The sequence below is a fragment of the Geotrypetes seraphini genome, chromosome 4, assembly GCF_902459505.1.
Source record: "Geotrypetes seraphini chromosome 4, aGeoSer1.1, whole genome shotgun sequence".
NCBI classification, from domain to species: Eukaryota; Metazoa; Chordata; class Amphibia; order Gymnophiona; family Dermophiidae; genus Geotrypetes; species Geotrypetes seraphini.
In genome coordinates this window covers 167880350-167897993 of record NC_047087.1, presented here as the reverse complement: position 1 = coordinate 167897993, position 17644 = coordinate 167880350, and the positions used below count along the sequence as shown (strand labels likewise).

The 17644-nt window shown below is 46.8% G+C and overlaps 1 protein-coding gene across 4 annotated transcripts in view; it reads right to left on the bottom strand.

Moving 5' to 3' along the window:
- CTCF (CCCTC-binding factor) overlaps positions 1–17644 on the bottom strand; it is a 336042-nt gene that overhangs the window by 4656 nt on the left and 313742 nt on the right. For 3 of the 4 annotated variants that reach the window (XM_033940988.1, XM_033940990.1, XM_033940987.1), the window contains one exon: positions 13659–13823. In XM_033940988.1, coding sequence (XP_033796879.1) covers positions 13659–13823 — 165 coding nt within the window. Of the gene's footprint in view, positions 1–13396; positions 13563–13658; positions 13824–17644 lie in introns of those variants that run through there. The other variant, XM_033940989.1, reaches the window with a different exon arrangement.

The window sequence follows — 17644 nt, the reverse complement described above, 5'->3', positions numbered from 1 at the left end:
CTTCAATGCAAAGATGTGAAAGTATAATAGTAGCTGTAAAAGAGAAGTTAGGTTAGAGCAGACTCGGGGCTCCCAGACAAGCATGCAGCCGGGGGCATTGTTTCGGCTCCCACAATTAGAACATAAGAACATAAGCAGTGCCTCTGCCGGGTCAGACCAGAGGTCCATCCCGCCCAGCAGTCCGCCCCCGTGGCGGCCCAACAGGTCATGACCTGCCTTAATCACCAGAAGGGGCCCCCTTGCCTCCTAGGTTTCTCATCGAAGTCCTATTTTCCCATCAATGTCCTAACCCTCCGGCCTTGCACCTGCACGACCTGGTGAGCTGTCTATACTTATGCAACACCCCAGCACCTCCCTCAGTACCCCACGATCCCCTTTTCCCTCAGGAATCTGTCCAATCCCTGTTTGAATCCCTGTACTGTACTCTGCCGGATCACTTCCTCCGGGAGCGCATTCCATTTGTCCACGACCCTTTGGGTGAAGAAAAACTTCCTTGGATTTGATTTGAACCTATCTCCCTTCAGTTTCTCTGAGTGCCCCCTCGTACCTGTCGTCCCTTTTAGTCTGAAGAACCTGTCCCTGTCTACACTCTCTATGCCCCTAAGTATTTTGAAGGTCTCTATCATATCCCCCCTGAGCCTCCTCTTTTCCAGAGAGAAGAGCCCCAGTTTATCCAGCCTCTCAGCATATGGGAAATTTTCCAGCCCTCTTACCAGTTTCGTTGCCCTCCTTTGGACTCTCTCAAGAACTGCCATGTCCTTCTTGAGGTGCGGCGACCAATATTGAACGCAGTATTCCAGATGTGGGCGCACCATCGCTCGATACAGCGGCATGATGACTTCCCGCGTCCTGGTTGATATGCCCCTCTTGATGATGCCCAGCTTCCTGTTGGCTTTCTTCGAGGCTGCTGCACACTGTGCGGATGGTTTCATGGATGGATCCACTAGCACACCCAAGTCTCTCTCAAGTCCGGTGTCTTCCAGCAATCTCCCCCCCATTTTATACTCGAACAACGGGTTCTTTTTCCCTATGTGCATGACCTTGCATTTATCTACGTTAAAGTGCATTTGCCATTTGTTTGCCCAGTCCTCCAGCTTATCGAGGTCCCTTTGCAGTTCCTCACACTCCTCCCTGGTCCTAACTCTGGCGCAGAGCTTGGTATCGTCTGCAAATTTTATAACCTCACACTTTGCCTCCGTTTCCAGGTCATTGATAAATATGTTGAAGAGTAGCGGCCCCAGCACCGATCCCTGCGGCACACCGCTCGTGACTCCCCGCCAGTCAGAATATTGGCCCTTTACTCCGACCCTCTGTAGTCTACCTGACAGCCAGTGCTTGATCCATCTGTGTACATCCCCGCTCACCCCGTGGTTCCATTGCTGTACATTTTTGTGATGCATTTCCTGTAAAGCAATGTTACTTACCGTAACAGTTGTTATCCAGGGACAGCAGGCAGCTATTCTCACTAATTGGTGACGTGATCCAATGGAGCCCTGATGCGGACGCCTCACAAGCATTTTTGCTTAATGAAACTCAAAGTTTCGAGTCGCCCACACCGCGCATACGCGAGTGCCTTCCCACCCAGACCAGGGCGTGTCTTCTCAGTTCAGATAGCTAGCAGAGAAGCCAACCCAGGGGAGGTAGGTGGGACGTGAGAATAGCTGCCTGCTGTCCCTGGATGACAACTGTTACGGTAAGTAACACTGCTTTATCCCAGGACAAGCAGGCAGGTATTCTCACTAATGCGTTACCTCCAAGCTAACCACAATGGGATGGTGGGAGAGTTGGCAACTTAGGAGAATAAATTTTGTAATACTATTTGTCAAAACTGTCCATCCCGTCTGGAGAAAGTATCCAGACAATAATGAGAAGTGAAGGTGTGAACCGAGGACCAAGTGGCAGCCTTACAAATCTCCTCAATCAGTGTCGATCTGAGGAAGGCTACAGAAGCTGCCATTGCTCTGACCTTGTGGGCTGTGACTTTACTGTGAAGGGGTAATCCAGCCTGGGCATAGCAGAAGGAGATACAAGCCGCCATCCAGTTGGAGATGGTGCGCTTAGTGATGGGACGTCCCAACTTGTTCGGATCAAAGGAGATGAAAAGTTGAGGAGCAGTTCTGTGTGGCTTGGTGAGTTCCAGGTAGAAAGCCAAAGCACGTCTACAGTCCAGAGTATGAAGAGCTGATTCTCCAGGATGAGAATGAGGCTTTGGAAAAAACACAGGAAGACAATGGATTGATTCAGATGAAATTCCGAGACCACTTTGGGGAGGAATTTTGGATGAGTGCGAAGGACCACCTTGTCATGGTGGAATACTGTGAAAGGTGGATCCGCCACCAATGCTTGAAGCTCACTAACTCGACGAGCAGAGGTGAGGCCAATAAGGAACACCACTTTCCAAGTGAGATACTTCAGATGAGGCTTAAATGGAGGTTTCATAAGCTGAGAAAGAACATTGAGGTCCCAAACCACTGGAGGCGGTTTGAGGGGAGGATTGACATGGAAAAGTCCTTTCATGAATCTGGAAACCACCGGATGAGCAGAGAGAGGTTTACCTTGGAGAGGCTGATGGAAAGCAGCAATTGCACTAAGATGGACTCGTATCGATGTAGACTTGAGACCAGAATGAGAAAGGTGCAAAAGATAATCCAAAACTGAAGACAAGGAGGAGTGTTGTGGCTCATGATGATGAGAAAAACACCAAGCAGAGAATCTAGTCCACTTCTGGTGGTAGCATTGTCTAATAGCAGGCTTCCTTGAAGCTTCCAGGACCTCTCTCACAGGTTGAGAAAACTGGAGAGGGGTTACGTTGAGAGGAACCAAGCTGTCAGGTGTAGAGACTGCAGGTTGGGATGAAGTAGAGATCCCTGCTGGTGTGTAAGCAGTGATGGAAACACTGGTAGAGGGAGGGGCTCCCTGCTGCTGAGTTGAAGTAGAAGGGAATACCAAGGTTGTCTGGGCCACCGTGGAGCGATCAGGATCATGGTGGCATGGTCGGACTTGAGTTTGACTAGAGTTTTCTGGATGAGAGGAAATGGAGGAAACGCATATAGAAAGAGATTCGTCCAATCCAGAAGAAAAGCATCTGCCTCAAGGCGGTGAGGAGTGTAGATCCTGGAATAGAACTGAGGCAGTTTGAAGTTGTGGGGGGCTGCAAAGAGGTCGATCTGCGGAGTTCCTCACTGAGAAAAGATGTGATGGAGGGGCGTTGAGTGGAGGGTCCACTCGTGAGGTTGCAGCAGACGACTCAAGTTGTCCGTCAAGACATTGTTCGCCCCCTGAATGTAGACGGCTTTGAGGAAGGTGTTGTGGCGAATCGCCTAATCCCAAACTTTCAGAGCTTCCTGACAGAGGAAGGCCGACCCCATGCCTCCCTGCTTGTTGATATAAAACATGGCGACTTGGTTGTCCGTGCGAATGAGGACCACCTCGTCTTGAAGCAGGTGCTGGAAGGTATTGAGAGCATTGAAAATCGCCCTGAGTTCCAGGAGATTGATGTGGCACTGGCGGTCTGTGCTGGTCCAGTGATCCTTGGTGCGTAGGCCGTCCAGATGAGCTCCCCAAGCATAAGTGGACGAGTCGGTTGTGAGGACTTTCTGATGGGGGGGAGTTTGGAACAGCAAACCTCTGGATAGATTGGAGGATAGCATCCACCAGCGAAGAGACTGTTGCAGAGCAGGGGTGACACGGATGTGTCTGGACAGAGGGTCGGATATCTGTGTCCACTGAGATGCCAGGGTCCACTGGGGAATCCTGAGGTGAAGTCTGGCAAAAGGAATCACGTGAACTGTAGAGGCCATGTGGCCCAGTAGAACCATCATGTGTTCGCCGAGATGAATGGGCGAGAGACACCAAGTGGCAAAGATGGAGGAGAGCTTCCAGCCGTTCAGAGGGGAGGAACGCTCTGAGTTGGGTAGTATCCAGAACAGCTCCGATGAAGGGAAGAGACTGTGAGGGTTTTGATGGGATTTCGGAAAGTTTATCTCGAATCCCAGATGTTGCAGCAACTAAATCGTCTTCTGGGTCGCGAGGACGACTCCCTGAGACGTAGAATCCTTGATGAGCCAGTCGTCCAGGTAGGGGAATACCTGGAGGCCGTGGTTCCTGAGTGCTGCAGCCACCACTACCAGGCACTTGGTGAAGATTCGGGGTGATGAGGTCAGGCCGAAGGGAAGCACTCGGTATTGGAGATGGAGGTGTCCCACCCTGAATCTGAGGTATTGGCAGGAGGCCGGATGAATGGGAATGTGGGTGTAGGCCTTCTTGAAGTCCAGAGAGCATAACCAGTCGTTCTGCTCGAGGAGGGGGTACAGGGATGTCAGGGTCAATATGCAAAACTTCTCTTTGACCAGAAACTTGTTGAGCCCCCTGAGGTCCAAAATGGGTCGCAGATCGCCCATCTTCTTCGGAACAAGGAAGTACTGGGAGTAAAATCCCTTGTTCTGTTGAAACACAGGAACCGGCTCAACGGCTCCGAGCTGTAATAAAGCCTGAGCTTCCTGAAGAAGAAGGGCGGTCTGGGTCAAGTTGGAAGGATACTCTCTTGGAGGATGTTCTGGGGGTACTCGATCGAACTGGAGAGATTATCCTTCTCTGATGATGGAAAGGACCCAGAGGTCGGTGGTAATAGTCATCCATCGATGGTAAAAGTGATGGAGACGACCTCCAATTGGTGGAGCAGCTGAGAATGGCAGGACGACTGAAGTTACGTCCTCTATGAGACAGTCAAAAGGGCTGAGGAGCCTTAGGGACTGAGGATGGCTGAGGCTTCTGCTGCTGTTTTTGGGAATGCTGCCGCTTCACAGGCTGTCGGATGGGGGGAGCCTGCTTAGGTGGGTAACGCCGCTGGTATATTAACGGTGGGCGTGCAGCACGAGGAGGAGCAGGCTTAGGCTTCGGACGCAGGATGGATTGGAAGGATTTCTTGTGGTCCGAGAGCTTCTTGGTCGCCGCCTCGATGGATTCATCAAAGAGGTCGGTACCAGCACATGGAACATTGGCAAGCCTGTCCTGGAGATTAGGGTCCATGTCGATTGTCCTCAGCCACGCCAGCCGGCGCATAGCCACCGAACATGCTGTAGCCTGAGCCGAGAGCTCAAAGGCATCTGTAACCGGAGCTGGGACAGCGAGGCCAGAACCTCCTGGAACTCGGATTGTGCCCTAGGGTCCACATAGGGCGAGAACTTCTGGAGTACCGACAGGAAGAACTCGAAATATGTGACGAAATGGAAGTTGTAGTTCAGAACCCTGGATGTCATCATGGAGTTCTGATAAATCCTCCTGCCAAATCGGTCCATGGTCTTGCTCTCTCTACCAGGTGGGACGGCAGCGTAGACCTGGGAGGGGTGAGACCGCTTCAGTGAGGACTCCACCAAGAGGGATTGATGGGAGAGTTGGGAACCATCGAACCCCTTATGGTGCACCGTACGGTACCTGGTATCCAATTTGCCCGGTACAGCGGGAATGGAATAAGGTGTTTCAAGGCATCGCATAAAGATCTGATCCAGCAACTTATGAAGAGGAAGTTTGAGGGATTCAGCAGGTGGTTGAGGGAGGTGCATAGTCTCCAGGTATTCCTTGGAGAATTTGGAACCTGTGTCCAGGTGGATGTCCAGGTCGTCTGCCATCTGTCGAAGGAACGAGGAGAACGACAGCAGTTCAGCTGAAGCAGGGCCTCGAGACGGGCTCGAGGACATCGAGGCCTCGGGATTCAATGAGGACAGGGATCGTGGTGGTGATAAAGACCCCAGCGTGTCCTCGAGCTCCGGCATCGGAGGAGGTGAAGTAGCCGGTGGAGAATACTCGAGGAAAGGCTGCTTACAATGAGGCGAGGCATGCCTGGACGAGTGCCTTGATGAACGAGGCAAATGGATCTTCGCTGAGGCCCCCAGGTAGTGTATGGGGCTGGAAGCAGTTGATCAAAGCACAGGTGGATGGCTGGAATCACCCCGGGGTACTCGTAGGGACTCGAACCCCTGCATCGGGTGGATCGGCTCCAATGGAGGCACTCGCAAAGACTCTGCTCCCTGCATCGAGTGGATGGGTTCCAATGGAGGCACTCGCAAAGACTCTGCTCCTTGCATCGAGTGAATCGGTTCCAATGGAGGCATGGGCAAAGACACTGCTCCTGGCGATGCATGCACCGAAGCCAGACCAGACACTGGCAGAGACTCTGCTCCCTGTAGAGAGTGTGTGTATCGCTGAGGCACTGGAGGCAGCTCGACCTCGCGAGAGGCCTCCCCGTGCCCAGGCTGGATTTGAGAGAGAAGCTTAGGTGGTGAAGAGCTCAATGAATTGCTTCTCTAACAAGGTCTGGAACAAGGCCGGCAAGGACGGATCCGCATCTGCAATGGGACCGCCTGCACGGGCCTCGCGTTCTTTGGGAGTAGTGTGTGAGTGCTTGGGCCTAGAAGCCTTGGGCACTTTTAGCACTACCGGTGGAATAGGCTGCTGTGCTACCTGATCTGAAGAGACTGAGGAAGGAATCGGAGCAGGCGCTGGAGTCGGGGCTGGCACGAACGATGCAGGCTTGATGAGACTCCGCGCCGCAGAGGTGGAAGGCAGAGGAGCAGCGGATGAAGTCGAAGGTGAGGGGCCTTTCGATGATGATTGCTCCGTCAAGGACTCCATGCTGAACAACGACTCCCACAAGACGCAATGGCGCTTGAAAGCACGTGCGGTGAGAGTGGAGCAAGGCCGGCACGATTTCGGAAGGTGTTCAGGCCCGAGACAACGAACACAGTGTCGATGAGGGTCCATGAGCGAAATCGCGCGCTGGCACTTGGCACACTTTTTAAAACCAGTAATAGGCCGGGACATAGGCCGGAAAAGCTCCGCCGCAAGATTGAAGCCGCGGGGCTGCGGCCACGTGGCTTGCCCGGTCGGATGGATGAAAGAATTTTTTTTTTTTTTTGAAAACAAGAAAGAAAGACGAAAATCAGCGATTGAGAGAAAAATAACCCAAAACCACGGACTTTAGAAGGCACAAGTGAAAAATCCTCATGCAGAGAGTCGAAGACGGACTTCTCAGCTCCACGGAAAAGTAAGAACTGAGGAGACGCGCCCTGGTCTGGGTGGGAAGGCACTCGCGCATGCGCGGTGCGGGCGACTCGAAACTTCGAGTTTCATCAAGCAAAAATGCTTGTGAGGCGTCCGCATCGGGGCTCCGTTGGATCACGTCACCCATTAGTGAGAATACCTGCCTGCTTGTCCTGGGATAAGCTGCCTTTATTATTCATTAAACTTAAGTAATTATTTGAAACAGCAACTGTCGAGGTCATTTTGTGAAGGGCTAAGCAACCGGCACTTCAGAGACGGACAGGATGTGCCCCCCCCCTTTTTGAGAGAGAAAAGAAAACTTTATTTTTACAGTGCACTTGAATCCTGCTGAGACTAAGGAGCCAGTGATAGAGACTGAGACTAAGCAGCCAGCAGTGACCCGTTGAGAGTAGGACTGTGGAGCCAACGGGAATACAGTAATACAGGGAGTATCCTGTATCTTGCCGAGACTCTGGAGCCACTGCGTTCACACTACTCAGGGAAAATATTTATAACAAAAAGTCAGTCCAAATATATGTATGAAGTCAAAACAAGACCTGACTATACTGGAACCTAGTGCTGAGAGAGTGAAGATGCTTTATAAGATATGCTCAGAGAAGTGAAACTCTGAAGAGGGGGTGAAAATCCTCTCTTAGGGTAAGAGTTTACCGTTCAGTCATTGCATAGGTAGTTCAACGTCACTCTCTGAGAACTAGTTACTCTCTGAGAACGTCACTCTCTGAGAACTAGTTAGAAAATCGTTTGCAGGATCAATGAGATGATCTGAAATACAAAAGTTTCTATCAGTGCATAGCACAGACAGTACTATAAAACAGCTGTGCTATGAACAAGTGAAAGCTTACTGACTAAAATGGCAAAAGTAAGCTTTCACTTGTTCATAGCACAGCTGTTTTATAGTACTGTCTGTGCTATGCACTGATAGAAACTTTTGTATTTCAGATCATCTCATTGATCCTGCAAACGATTTTCTCAATGAAATGCTTCACAGCTTATTACAGCTCATTACAGCCTACAGAGTGCTTTAAAGATTGTTGGGTCTCCTAAAGCAGACCACGAAACGGGGCCACGTCGAGACCCCTAGAGACATAAGTTTATTTCTAAAAGACAAGTATACTTATGATCCAGTGAGATTTATCACATATCAGAATTTTTGAATTTACATCACATTGATATAGTATTGAAATAGGAATTTTTTCATATTTTTACTAACTAGTTCTCAGAGAGTGACGTTGAACTACCTATGCAATGACTGGACTGTAAACTCTTATATGATCCCACTCCTGATTTCTCATGCTTTTCTGGCTGAGTAGCCAGCAAGTCTATTCCCATCATTACAGCCCTTAGCTGTTGCCTATGATTGCTAGGAGAGGCACAGGAAGATTTTTAAAATGAATGTACTTCATATAGCCAGAGTAAATTCTATTAGTATAGGTTTCCGTTTCTACACTTTTGTGTTTAAATGAGAAACAAGAGGGGTGGAGAGGAATGAGGAAGTATATAAATTAATTATAGAGGCTCGAGAGCAGGGAAAGAAAAGAAAAAATAAATCTTAAATGTTAGTAAATAGTAATATAATAATAATAACTTTATTTTTCTATACCGCCATAGTCAGTCGACTTCTAGGCGGTTCACATTAAGAGAAGTCTGGACATTCAGCGAATTACAAATGCATGAGGGAAAGTTACAGGAGAAAAGGGTTGTAGGGGAGGGAAAGTAAGGGGGGGAGGTAAGAATTGCCTGAAGAATTGCTTAGGAGTTTGAAGGGGGAAAAGTGTAGAGAGCGTGGAATGGTCTGTTTAGGTGATGAATTTGTCAAACAGAGCGGTTTTGATAGATTTTTGGAATGCATGGTAGGTTTGTCTGGTTTTACTTATGTTGTTTCCCAGCCAGGATTGTTGTCGGTTAGCTTGGAACATGAAGGTTCTCTCAAGGTAGGATTTGTATCTGCAGCCAGTAATCATTTAGTTACTGTATGTGAGCACAGTTTAATATGGAAAACTCTGCTCACATACAGTAACTAAATGTTAGTTCTCTACTGTCAATCATACCCCACTGCAGTCTCCCGGTGTATAGTGATTCAGTTTATTTTGCCTCTTTACTTACTATGACCATGAACACTACCATCATGTGCTTTTCAACTGTGTTTTAGATTCAGTGCACTTATAGGGGATATGAGAGAATTCTCATTTATAAGTACTCAAAAAATATTATTATTAAATTAAACTGTTTATTTTTCTACTGTTCCAAACTTCTAGAAGTCCTTTTTTTCTCTGTCTTTAATCGAATTTTGCAGAGGAAATAAGCTGCTTCCTCTTTTCACAATATTCGGAGCCTTTCTTTAGCATGATGAAGTATATTGAGTATCTCCCTGAGCCCAAGTTGTCCTTTGGAACAGGTTCTATTGCTACAACTTGGAAACCGTGGTTCACACTCTTCGGGCGCTGTCCAGATTTCCCATGGGCGAAGTCAGGAAGAAATCTGGCAGAGGTCGGAGAAACTGCAGTCGGAGACCCCCTCTGAGCACTTCGAGGAGCAACTGGTATGATGTCACCCTCTGCCACTCCGGAAGGTAGGCTGAAAGCCACCCCACGATCCGAGGGAGAGGTGCTAGAGGCCTGGCGTCAGAACTTCCTCTTGGGAGGGGCAGGAGGACAGTTGTTTGAAGATTGTTGTTGTGCTGAACCTCCAAAGCGAGGTCTGGAGGGAGCTTTGAAACGCTGTCCCGTTGCCGGGGGCCTGGCGCCGGTAGGAACGAAAATTCGGCTCTCCCGAACCCCTGGTCGGACGAGGTTTAGACCCAGGTAAGCATCTTAGGCTTATGGTCTTGAACACTGGTCATGAGGTCATCCAAACCTTGGCCAAACAAGAGCGAACCTTTGAAAGGCAACTTGGTGATCCCCAGAACAGTGGGTTCCGAGATCTTGGGGATGACCCAGCAATACGCAGGCTCTTCAAGATTAGCCGCCTGCGTGACATTATTTCTGAGTCCCTGAGAATACTGAACCTTGATTCAGACCGTGCGGTTCAGGTAGAATGTTCAGTCATGAGTGATAAACCTCTACTATCCGCCTCATTTCCGGACTTGGCCGGAATGTTTTAGAGGTCTGTGAGTCCATGGAAGGTCCCCTTAAATGTGCTAGGGCCATGGCGCAGTTGTATCCCATGGCCCCGGAGTTCACCAAGCAACTGGTTCCGCCGAAGGTCGATTTGGCTGTGGCTCAGGTCACTAAGAGTACTTCTTTACCCTCTGATGGAGGGGTTGTCCTGAAGGATATTCAGGACAGGAGAGTGGATTTTGTCCTCAAGCGTCTTTTTGATTCTGCTGCGGCAGGAGTGAGAGCTACAGCGGCCACTTCCATGACGAAGCTACACTTCTGGTCGAATGTGCCTTAAAAGAACCAGGAGACTGTTTCCTATAGACAATGTAGGCTGAAGAAATGGCCTTAAGGATCAATCTGAAAATTGTGACCTTGGAAGCAGAAGTGCCACGCTTAGATGAATGAGTCAGAACAGACAAATGGTCAGTGAACCTAAATTCATTGGTGACCTTAAGATAGCGAAGAACTCCTCATGCCCAACTTCATTAAAATGCAGTCCTGCTTCCTAGAAACCTGTACGTTGAAAGACAGGTAAATGGACCTACTGTATCACATGAAATACCAAAACCACCTTCAGTAAAAATGAAGGAACAGAAATACCTAAACCACATGAAATTCCAAAACCACCTTCAATAAAAACAGAAAGTGTCTAAAATTCTGAGGAAAGGCTCCCAGAGCTCTGAAACATGTCACTGCGGCGAGGAAAACCGCCTTTAGTGTCAAGTCCACAAGGGATGCTGCTTATATACAAAGCAGTTAGAAAAACAGGTTATTCTTAAACTGTATTTTGCCAAGAAACAGGCTATATATTTTGTGGTCAACAACTGCAAGTGATGTAGCCAAACAGACACAATATCGGAGGAAGCAGTTCCTTCAGCTCAAGCCTAGGGTCTTGGTTGTGGCAGCTACCTTCTTCCTCAGATTTCCTTGTTATTTCCTAAGGGAATAATATGTACATATTTGTGAACCTTTCTCAACTGGAGTTATTTCTGAAAGATAAGCCTGTATTAGAGAAAGATTTGCAAACTAATGTGGTGGCTGAAGAAAAAGTGATTTAAAAGTTTATTGCCTGTCCTAATCGATGTCAAGTTTTTTTCTTTTGAAATGTTTTCTTAGTCCTCCTAGGAACTAGCCAGCCTCATTAATGTGGACTATAAGATGATTTAAGATTAGATTTTTTTCTTATTTTTTTTATATTTTTCTTCCATAAACTTATATGCTTGTAATTTGTTATTAACAAATGGATAATTAAAAATACCCCCTCCCCCCAAAAAATTTAGTTTTTATTTTATCCACAGTTAACATTTACTAGCAATGTCACTGAGATACAGTGTCTTATTTCACTATTTGGAAACTGAAACAGATTATATCTATGCTGCTATTATCCACAACAGGACTTTCTAGTGCAAACAGATTGATTATTTTATTTATTTTATTCATTAATACCCTGCCTACAACTAAGCATCTTACATTAATTAACATACACAATCCAATAAACAAACACCCTTTATAACAGTGGTCTCAAACTCAAACCCTTTGCGGGGCCACATTTTGGATTTGTAGGTACTTGGAGGGCCGCAGAAAAAATAGTTAATGTCTTATTAAAGAAATGACAATTTTGCATGAGGTAAAACTCTTTATAGTTTATAAAACTTTCCTTTAACAGTTAAAAGGAAAGATATATAAACTATAAAGAGTTTTACCTCATGCAAAATTGTCATTTCTTTAATAAGACATTAACTATTTTTTCTGCGGCCCTCCAAGTACTCTATTTTTTTCTGCAGCACCCACATTTAAAGTTCAATATCTTTTCTTTCTCAAAACTGGCACATTTCAATCACTAAATTGAAAATAAAATCATTTTCCTACCTTTGTTTGGTAATTTCATCAGTCTCTGGTTGCACTTTATTCTTCTGACTGTGCATCCAATACTTCTTCCCTTCTTTCAGCCTCCTGTATGCTTCCTCTCCTCCAGACCTCATTCCCTCCCCCAACTTTTTCTTTCTTTCTCTATGTCTGTCTTTCTCTGATTTCGTGCCCCATTTTTTGCTTTGTTTCTGGTTCCCTGTCCCCCCTCCTTCTTTCTTTCTTTCTTCCTTCCTTCCTCCGTGCCCCATATTTTGCTTTTTTTTCTGGCTCCCTGTCCCCACCCCACCTTCCTTCTTTCTTTCTTTCTTCCTTCCTGCCCTCCCCCATGCCACTGCCGCCACGGAATAGGCCGCTGCCGCAGAATAGGCTGCTGCCGCTATCGAGAACAGGCCGGGATCTCCCTGCTTCTCTTCTGCACGGGGCCAACTCTCGCTGCCCGACGTCAATTCTAAAGTTGGAAAGGACGTTCCGGGCAGCCAGGCAGCGATTGGCTAGCCAGAACGTCCTCTCGACATCAGAATTGACGTCGGGCCGTGAGAGTTGGTCGGCCCTGCAGGGAAGAGAAGCAGGGAGATCAAAGAAAAATGGTGCCGGCCTGATCCCCGATGGCAGCAGTGAGAAGGGAAGGGAAGCAGGTTGGGCACCACTGCTCTAGACGAGCCACACTCTAGGGAGAACAGTGGACCGCCCCCCCCTTGGTACGCCACTGGAGCAGCAGCGTGTCTGGCCGGCTCGTTTGTTCAAAGCTGCGGGTGGCGGCTCCTTGCGAGATCCGTACCTGCGTCTGAAGCCTCTCTGATGTTGTGACATCAGAGAGGCTTCCAATGCAGGAGTGGATAGCGCAAGGAGCCGCCAACCCGCGGCTTTGAACGAACGAGCCGGCTGCTGCTCCAAAAGGAAGAGAATGATCGCCTCCAGACTGCGGGCCGCAAATAAAACCTGGAGAGCCACATGCGGCCCGTGGGCCGCATGTTTGAGACCGCTGCTTTATAATATATTGGCAGCACATACATCTCAAGTAAGCATTCAAGCTGAAATTGTTCAAATATACAGTAAATCCCTGCGAATTTGCGGTTCGCAAATCGCAGACTCAGTAATTTGCGGTATTTTCCGACCGCCTCTTCCTGATACTAAAGTCATGGATACATCAATCAGGAGCTACTTTGACACACTATCTGGCATATCAAAGCAGCTCCTGATTGGTGTAACCATGACTTTAGTACCAGGAAGAGGCGGCTGGAAAATGTGCCCGGCTTTGTAAGTACAATTTAAGCACCCGCTGGTACCCCAGCTGCCCTCTCCTGCCTTCGATCAGCTGAAAAACCGTATTCGCGGTTTTTGAAATTTGCGGGTGTTCCTGGAACGGAACCGCTGTGAATTTTGGGGGGAGTACTGTATACTGTACATTAATGTACCTCTGTTTTCATTAGTACAATTTCACAGTGATTGTAGCACTAAGGATCAAAAGGTTAAAAATAGGGGTCCCCCTTCCCCAAAATTAACTTTAGGACCTCTTCTGAATTTTTTCCTGATGCCCTTTGGATTAAGAGGAAGAGAAAATATGAGATGCAATTAATAAAACTCCTTTATAAAAAAAAAAAAAAAAAAAGAGTAAGTTAAAGAATGACTTACGTTGGTTCTGCTTTGGCTGGTTAGTTTTGCCAGGTGGCCTTCCTCTCCGCTTCTTTGCTGGAGGTGGTACAAGATTAACCATCTGCACCTCTGGCTCAGGTTCAATTTCTACTGCTGTCTCCTCCTCATCTTCATTATCGTCCAGGTCAGGCTCAGCATTTTCTTCTACAAAGAATTCAAATAGTAAGTCATTGTCTTATAGAAATGAGAGAGATGCATATGACACATTACAGAAAAAAATTCCATATAAAGGAAAATAGGCTTATAAAACATTCTGTACTTGCAGAACAGATGATACTTGAAATTATCTTCAATATAAAATGACATACCACTATATTAAAATTGTGTACAGTATTCATTTTTAAAGCCAGTAATCTCTCTGACTTTAAGACTCTGTAATGTATGCCTTAATATCTTAAGAATTTAATTTGGGGTATGGGGAAAGAAGGGACATGAAGGGGGAAAACAGTTTATAAAAAGAAAGAAAATTTCTATGTGACAATGTGAAGGGGCATTTTCAATATAATGTCCAGACAGAGATTATGTTCTTACCTTGATAATATATTTTCGAGTAGATAGATGTGTCATTCTGGCAAGTGGGTTATCTCCCCATGGCCGAAAGCCATATGCAGATTTTTTCTGTGACCCTCCCACTTCACATGGGGGCTCTACTGCCACCTGCAGTTAGTACTCAAGCCTGTAAGAGCTCCATCGAAATTACGTAAGGGAAAATGGGAAATTTCCCAAACAAAGAAACTGTTCTGCTCAACCATAATAACACATGAACAATCAATGAACAAGTAACAGCTAACAGAAGCATCAAAGGAGCTCAGATAGTATTCCTGTAGACGCTTAAAAATATATTTTACAGTATTCTTCAGGGCCCAAAGGGCTAACTGGCATTCAGAGAAGAATAAACAGAATGAGATAGTAGGCAGGTGTAGGAAGGACAGGGTGGGGGGGGTCCAGAATGACACACCTATCTACTGGAAAAGATATTATCAAGATAAGAACATAATCTTTTTTTTCCAGTGCAATAGGTGTTTCATTCTGGACAAGCAGGACATACAAAAACATTTCCAGAAATCTAGGACGAGATGCCTGCAGCCCGCAACACTGAGGGACCAAAGGCAGAGTTCTCTCTTACTGCAACTTCCACCCTGTAAAACCTTGTAAATGTATGTACAGTGGACAAAGCTACACTTCTAGTTGAATGTGCCTTAATAGAAACAGGGGACTGTTTCCTACAGATAAAGTAGGCTGACAAAATGAACTTACATTTCCATCTGGAAATCGTGGCATTGGAAGCAGGCGTGTCTCACTTAGACGAATTATTCAGTACAAAAAGATGATCAGAGAGTCTAAACTCGGTGACTTCCAGATAACGAAGAAGCACTCTTCTTATGTCCAACTTCTTCAAAATGCGATCCTGTTTCTTAGAATCAGTGGACTGGAATACAGGTAAGTAGGCTTCCTGATTAACATGAAAGGACAAAAGCATCTTCGGCAAAAAGGAAGGAACAGTGTGTAGGGAAACCCCAGTCTCTGAGATTCTAAGGAAAGCCTTGAGAGCACTGAAAATTGCTCTGAGTTCCAATAGATTTACATGATGGCGTCGGTCTATGGAGGGTCCATAGACCTTGAGTTCATAGACCATCCTGATGAGCTCCCCAAGCAAAGGTTGATGAGTCTGTCGTAAGAACCTTCTGATGTGGAGGCTTTTGGAAAAGCAAACCTCTGGAAAGATTGATAGATTGCATCCACCACTGAAGTGACTGTCGAAGGGAGGGATGACGGGAGGGCTGGAGGCATGGTGAGAAAATGAAGGGAGTATCCTTCCCGAAAGAACCCAGAGGTCGGATTTGATTAGCTCCCAATGATGAGAATAAATTTGCAGACGACCTCCGATGGGTTGAGGAAGAGACAGAGCCAACTGGATTGAAACTATGCTCTCGAGAAGATGGTCAAAAAGGCTGAGTAGATTTTGCAGGAGCAGATTGCTGAGGTTTCTGAGACCTCTGCTGTTTTTGTTTCTTCTGCTGAATCTTCAAGCAGCAAATGGTTTAGCAGTATAGCTTCGCTGGTAAGACGTAGATAATAATAATAATTTATTTCTTATATGCCGCTATACTGTTGGCTTAGTACATGAATTGGAAGACTTGGGTTTAGGCTTAACTAAGGAATCCCAAGATTTTTCATGAGCGATGAGCTTTTGAGGGCATTTTCAATTCTACTCCGAAAAGCTCATCACCAAGACATGGTATGTTAGCCAAACAATCTTAAAGATTAACATCCATGTCTGCCACACTAAGCCAGGCCAGCCTTCTCATGACCACGGACATAGAAAAAACTCAAGAGGACAGCTCAAAAGAATTGTAGGCGGATTGTACCAAATGCTTTCGTAGCTGTAGAAGGGTGGAAACCAATAGTTGAAATCCTTTAACATGATGTGAAGGAAGATATTTTTGGTACATAGGTAATTGATTCAACAATTGCTTTAAATAGCATGTGAAGTGAAAAGTATAGTTGTTTACTCTACTGTTCAGCATAGAATTTTGGTAGAAGTGCCTGCCAAATCTATCTATAGAGCAACCCTCTCTGTCCAGTGGAACAGAGTCATACACCTTAGAGGAGGTAGATTTTTTAAAGTGTAAACTCTACCACTAATGATTGGTGAGAAAGCTGAGCTTTGTCATACCCTGGAGTAGGAGCAACCTTGAAAATGGATTCCAGTGGAATCCAGCTTTCCAGGTGCCACTGGCACTGATAAGGGAGATTCCCAGTTTCTAAAGAAAATGTCTTTCAAAATTGCGTGAAGAGGAAGCTTGAGCACCTCTTTTGGAGGCTGCTCAATGTCCATAGTCTCCATATATTCAGGTGTATATTTGGAGTCAGCTTCCAACTTATGAAACATGTCTTTACCAAGTTGCCTAATGAAACGAGAAAAAGAAAGAGACTCTTGAGGAGTTGCCTCTTTAGGAGATAGAGGTGGTGAACACTCAGGAGAGTCATCAACTTCCGTTATTGAAGGAGAAGCACCAAGAGAAGACTGAAGGTGGAAGTCAAAGTCCACTACTGTTGATTGAGATCTATGTCTCTTACGTCCCTGGTATCGATCCTGGGAAGGAGAAGGGGTCTGATGAGGAACAGGAGCAGGAACAGGAGCAGGCCCAATACCCAGCTCCATCTCCAGGGACAACTGACCGGTTCCCCCCAAAGAAGCGCAGAGTAATAGTCATCGGGGATTCCATGCTGAGGGGCACCGAGGGACCAATTTGCAGACCGGATATGCAATCTAGGGAGGTCTGCTGTCTGCCTGGAGCCAGGATACGAGATGTCACCGCCAGTCTGGATAGACTACTCACGCCCCGAGACCACTTTCCTATGCTTCTTGTCCACATTGGAACCAACGACACTGCCAGGAACACACCGGAGACCATCACCAGAGACTTTGGAACACTGGGTGAGAGGCTGAAGCAGACAGGAGCGCAGGAGGTTTTCTCATCGATCCTCCCAGTTAGAGGCAAGGGAAGAGCCAGAGATTAACGTATCCTGAGGACGAACGAGTGGCTACAGGGATGGTGCCAGGATATGAACTTCGGATTCCTAAACCATGGGGAAGCGCTACAAGGACTTCAGGGACCAGACGGACTCCATCTGACCAGTAGGGGTAAGAACGTCTTCGGACACCGACTAGCCCGCCTGCTTCACAGGGCTTTAAACTAGGTAAGTCGGGGGAGGGTACCCATTCACATATTAGTGCAGAAAGGAATTATCCTGATGAGGTGAGTTGAAACTCCGCTTCCATGTCCAAGGTAAGTACCCACATTGCAAACAGTTCTTTGGGAGTCACACCGACTCGGGTAGGATACGCCTCACAGGGACTTAGCAAACACAAGATATGGAGGGCCATATATGTCAATGCACACAGTTTAGGTAACAACAAAATTCTAGAATTGGAGGCTGAAATAAGGAATGCCGACCTA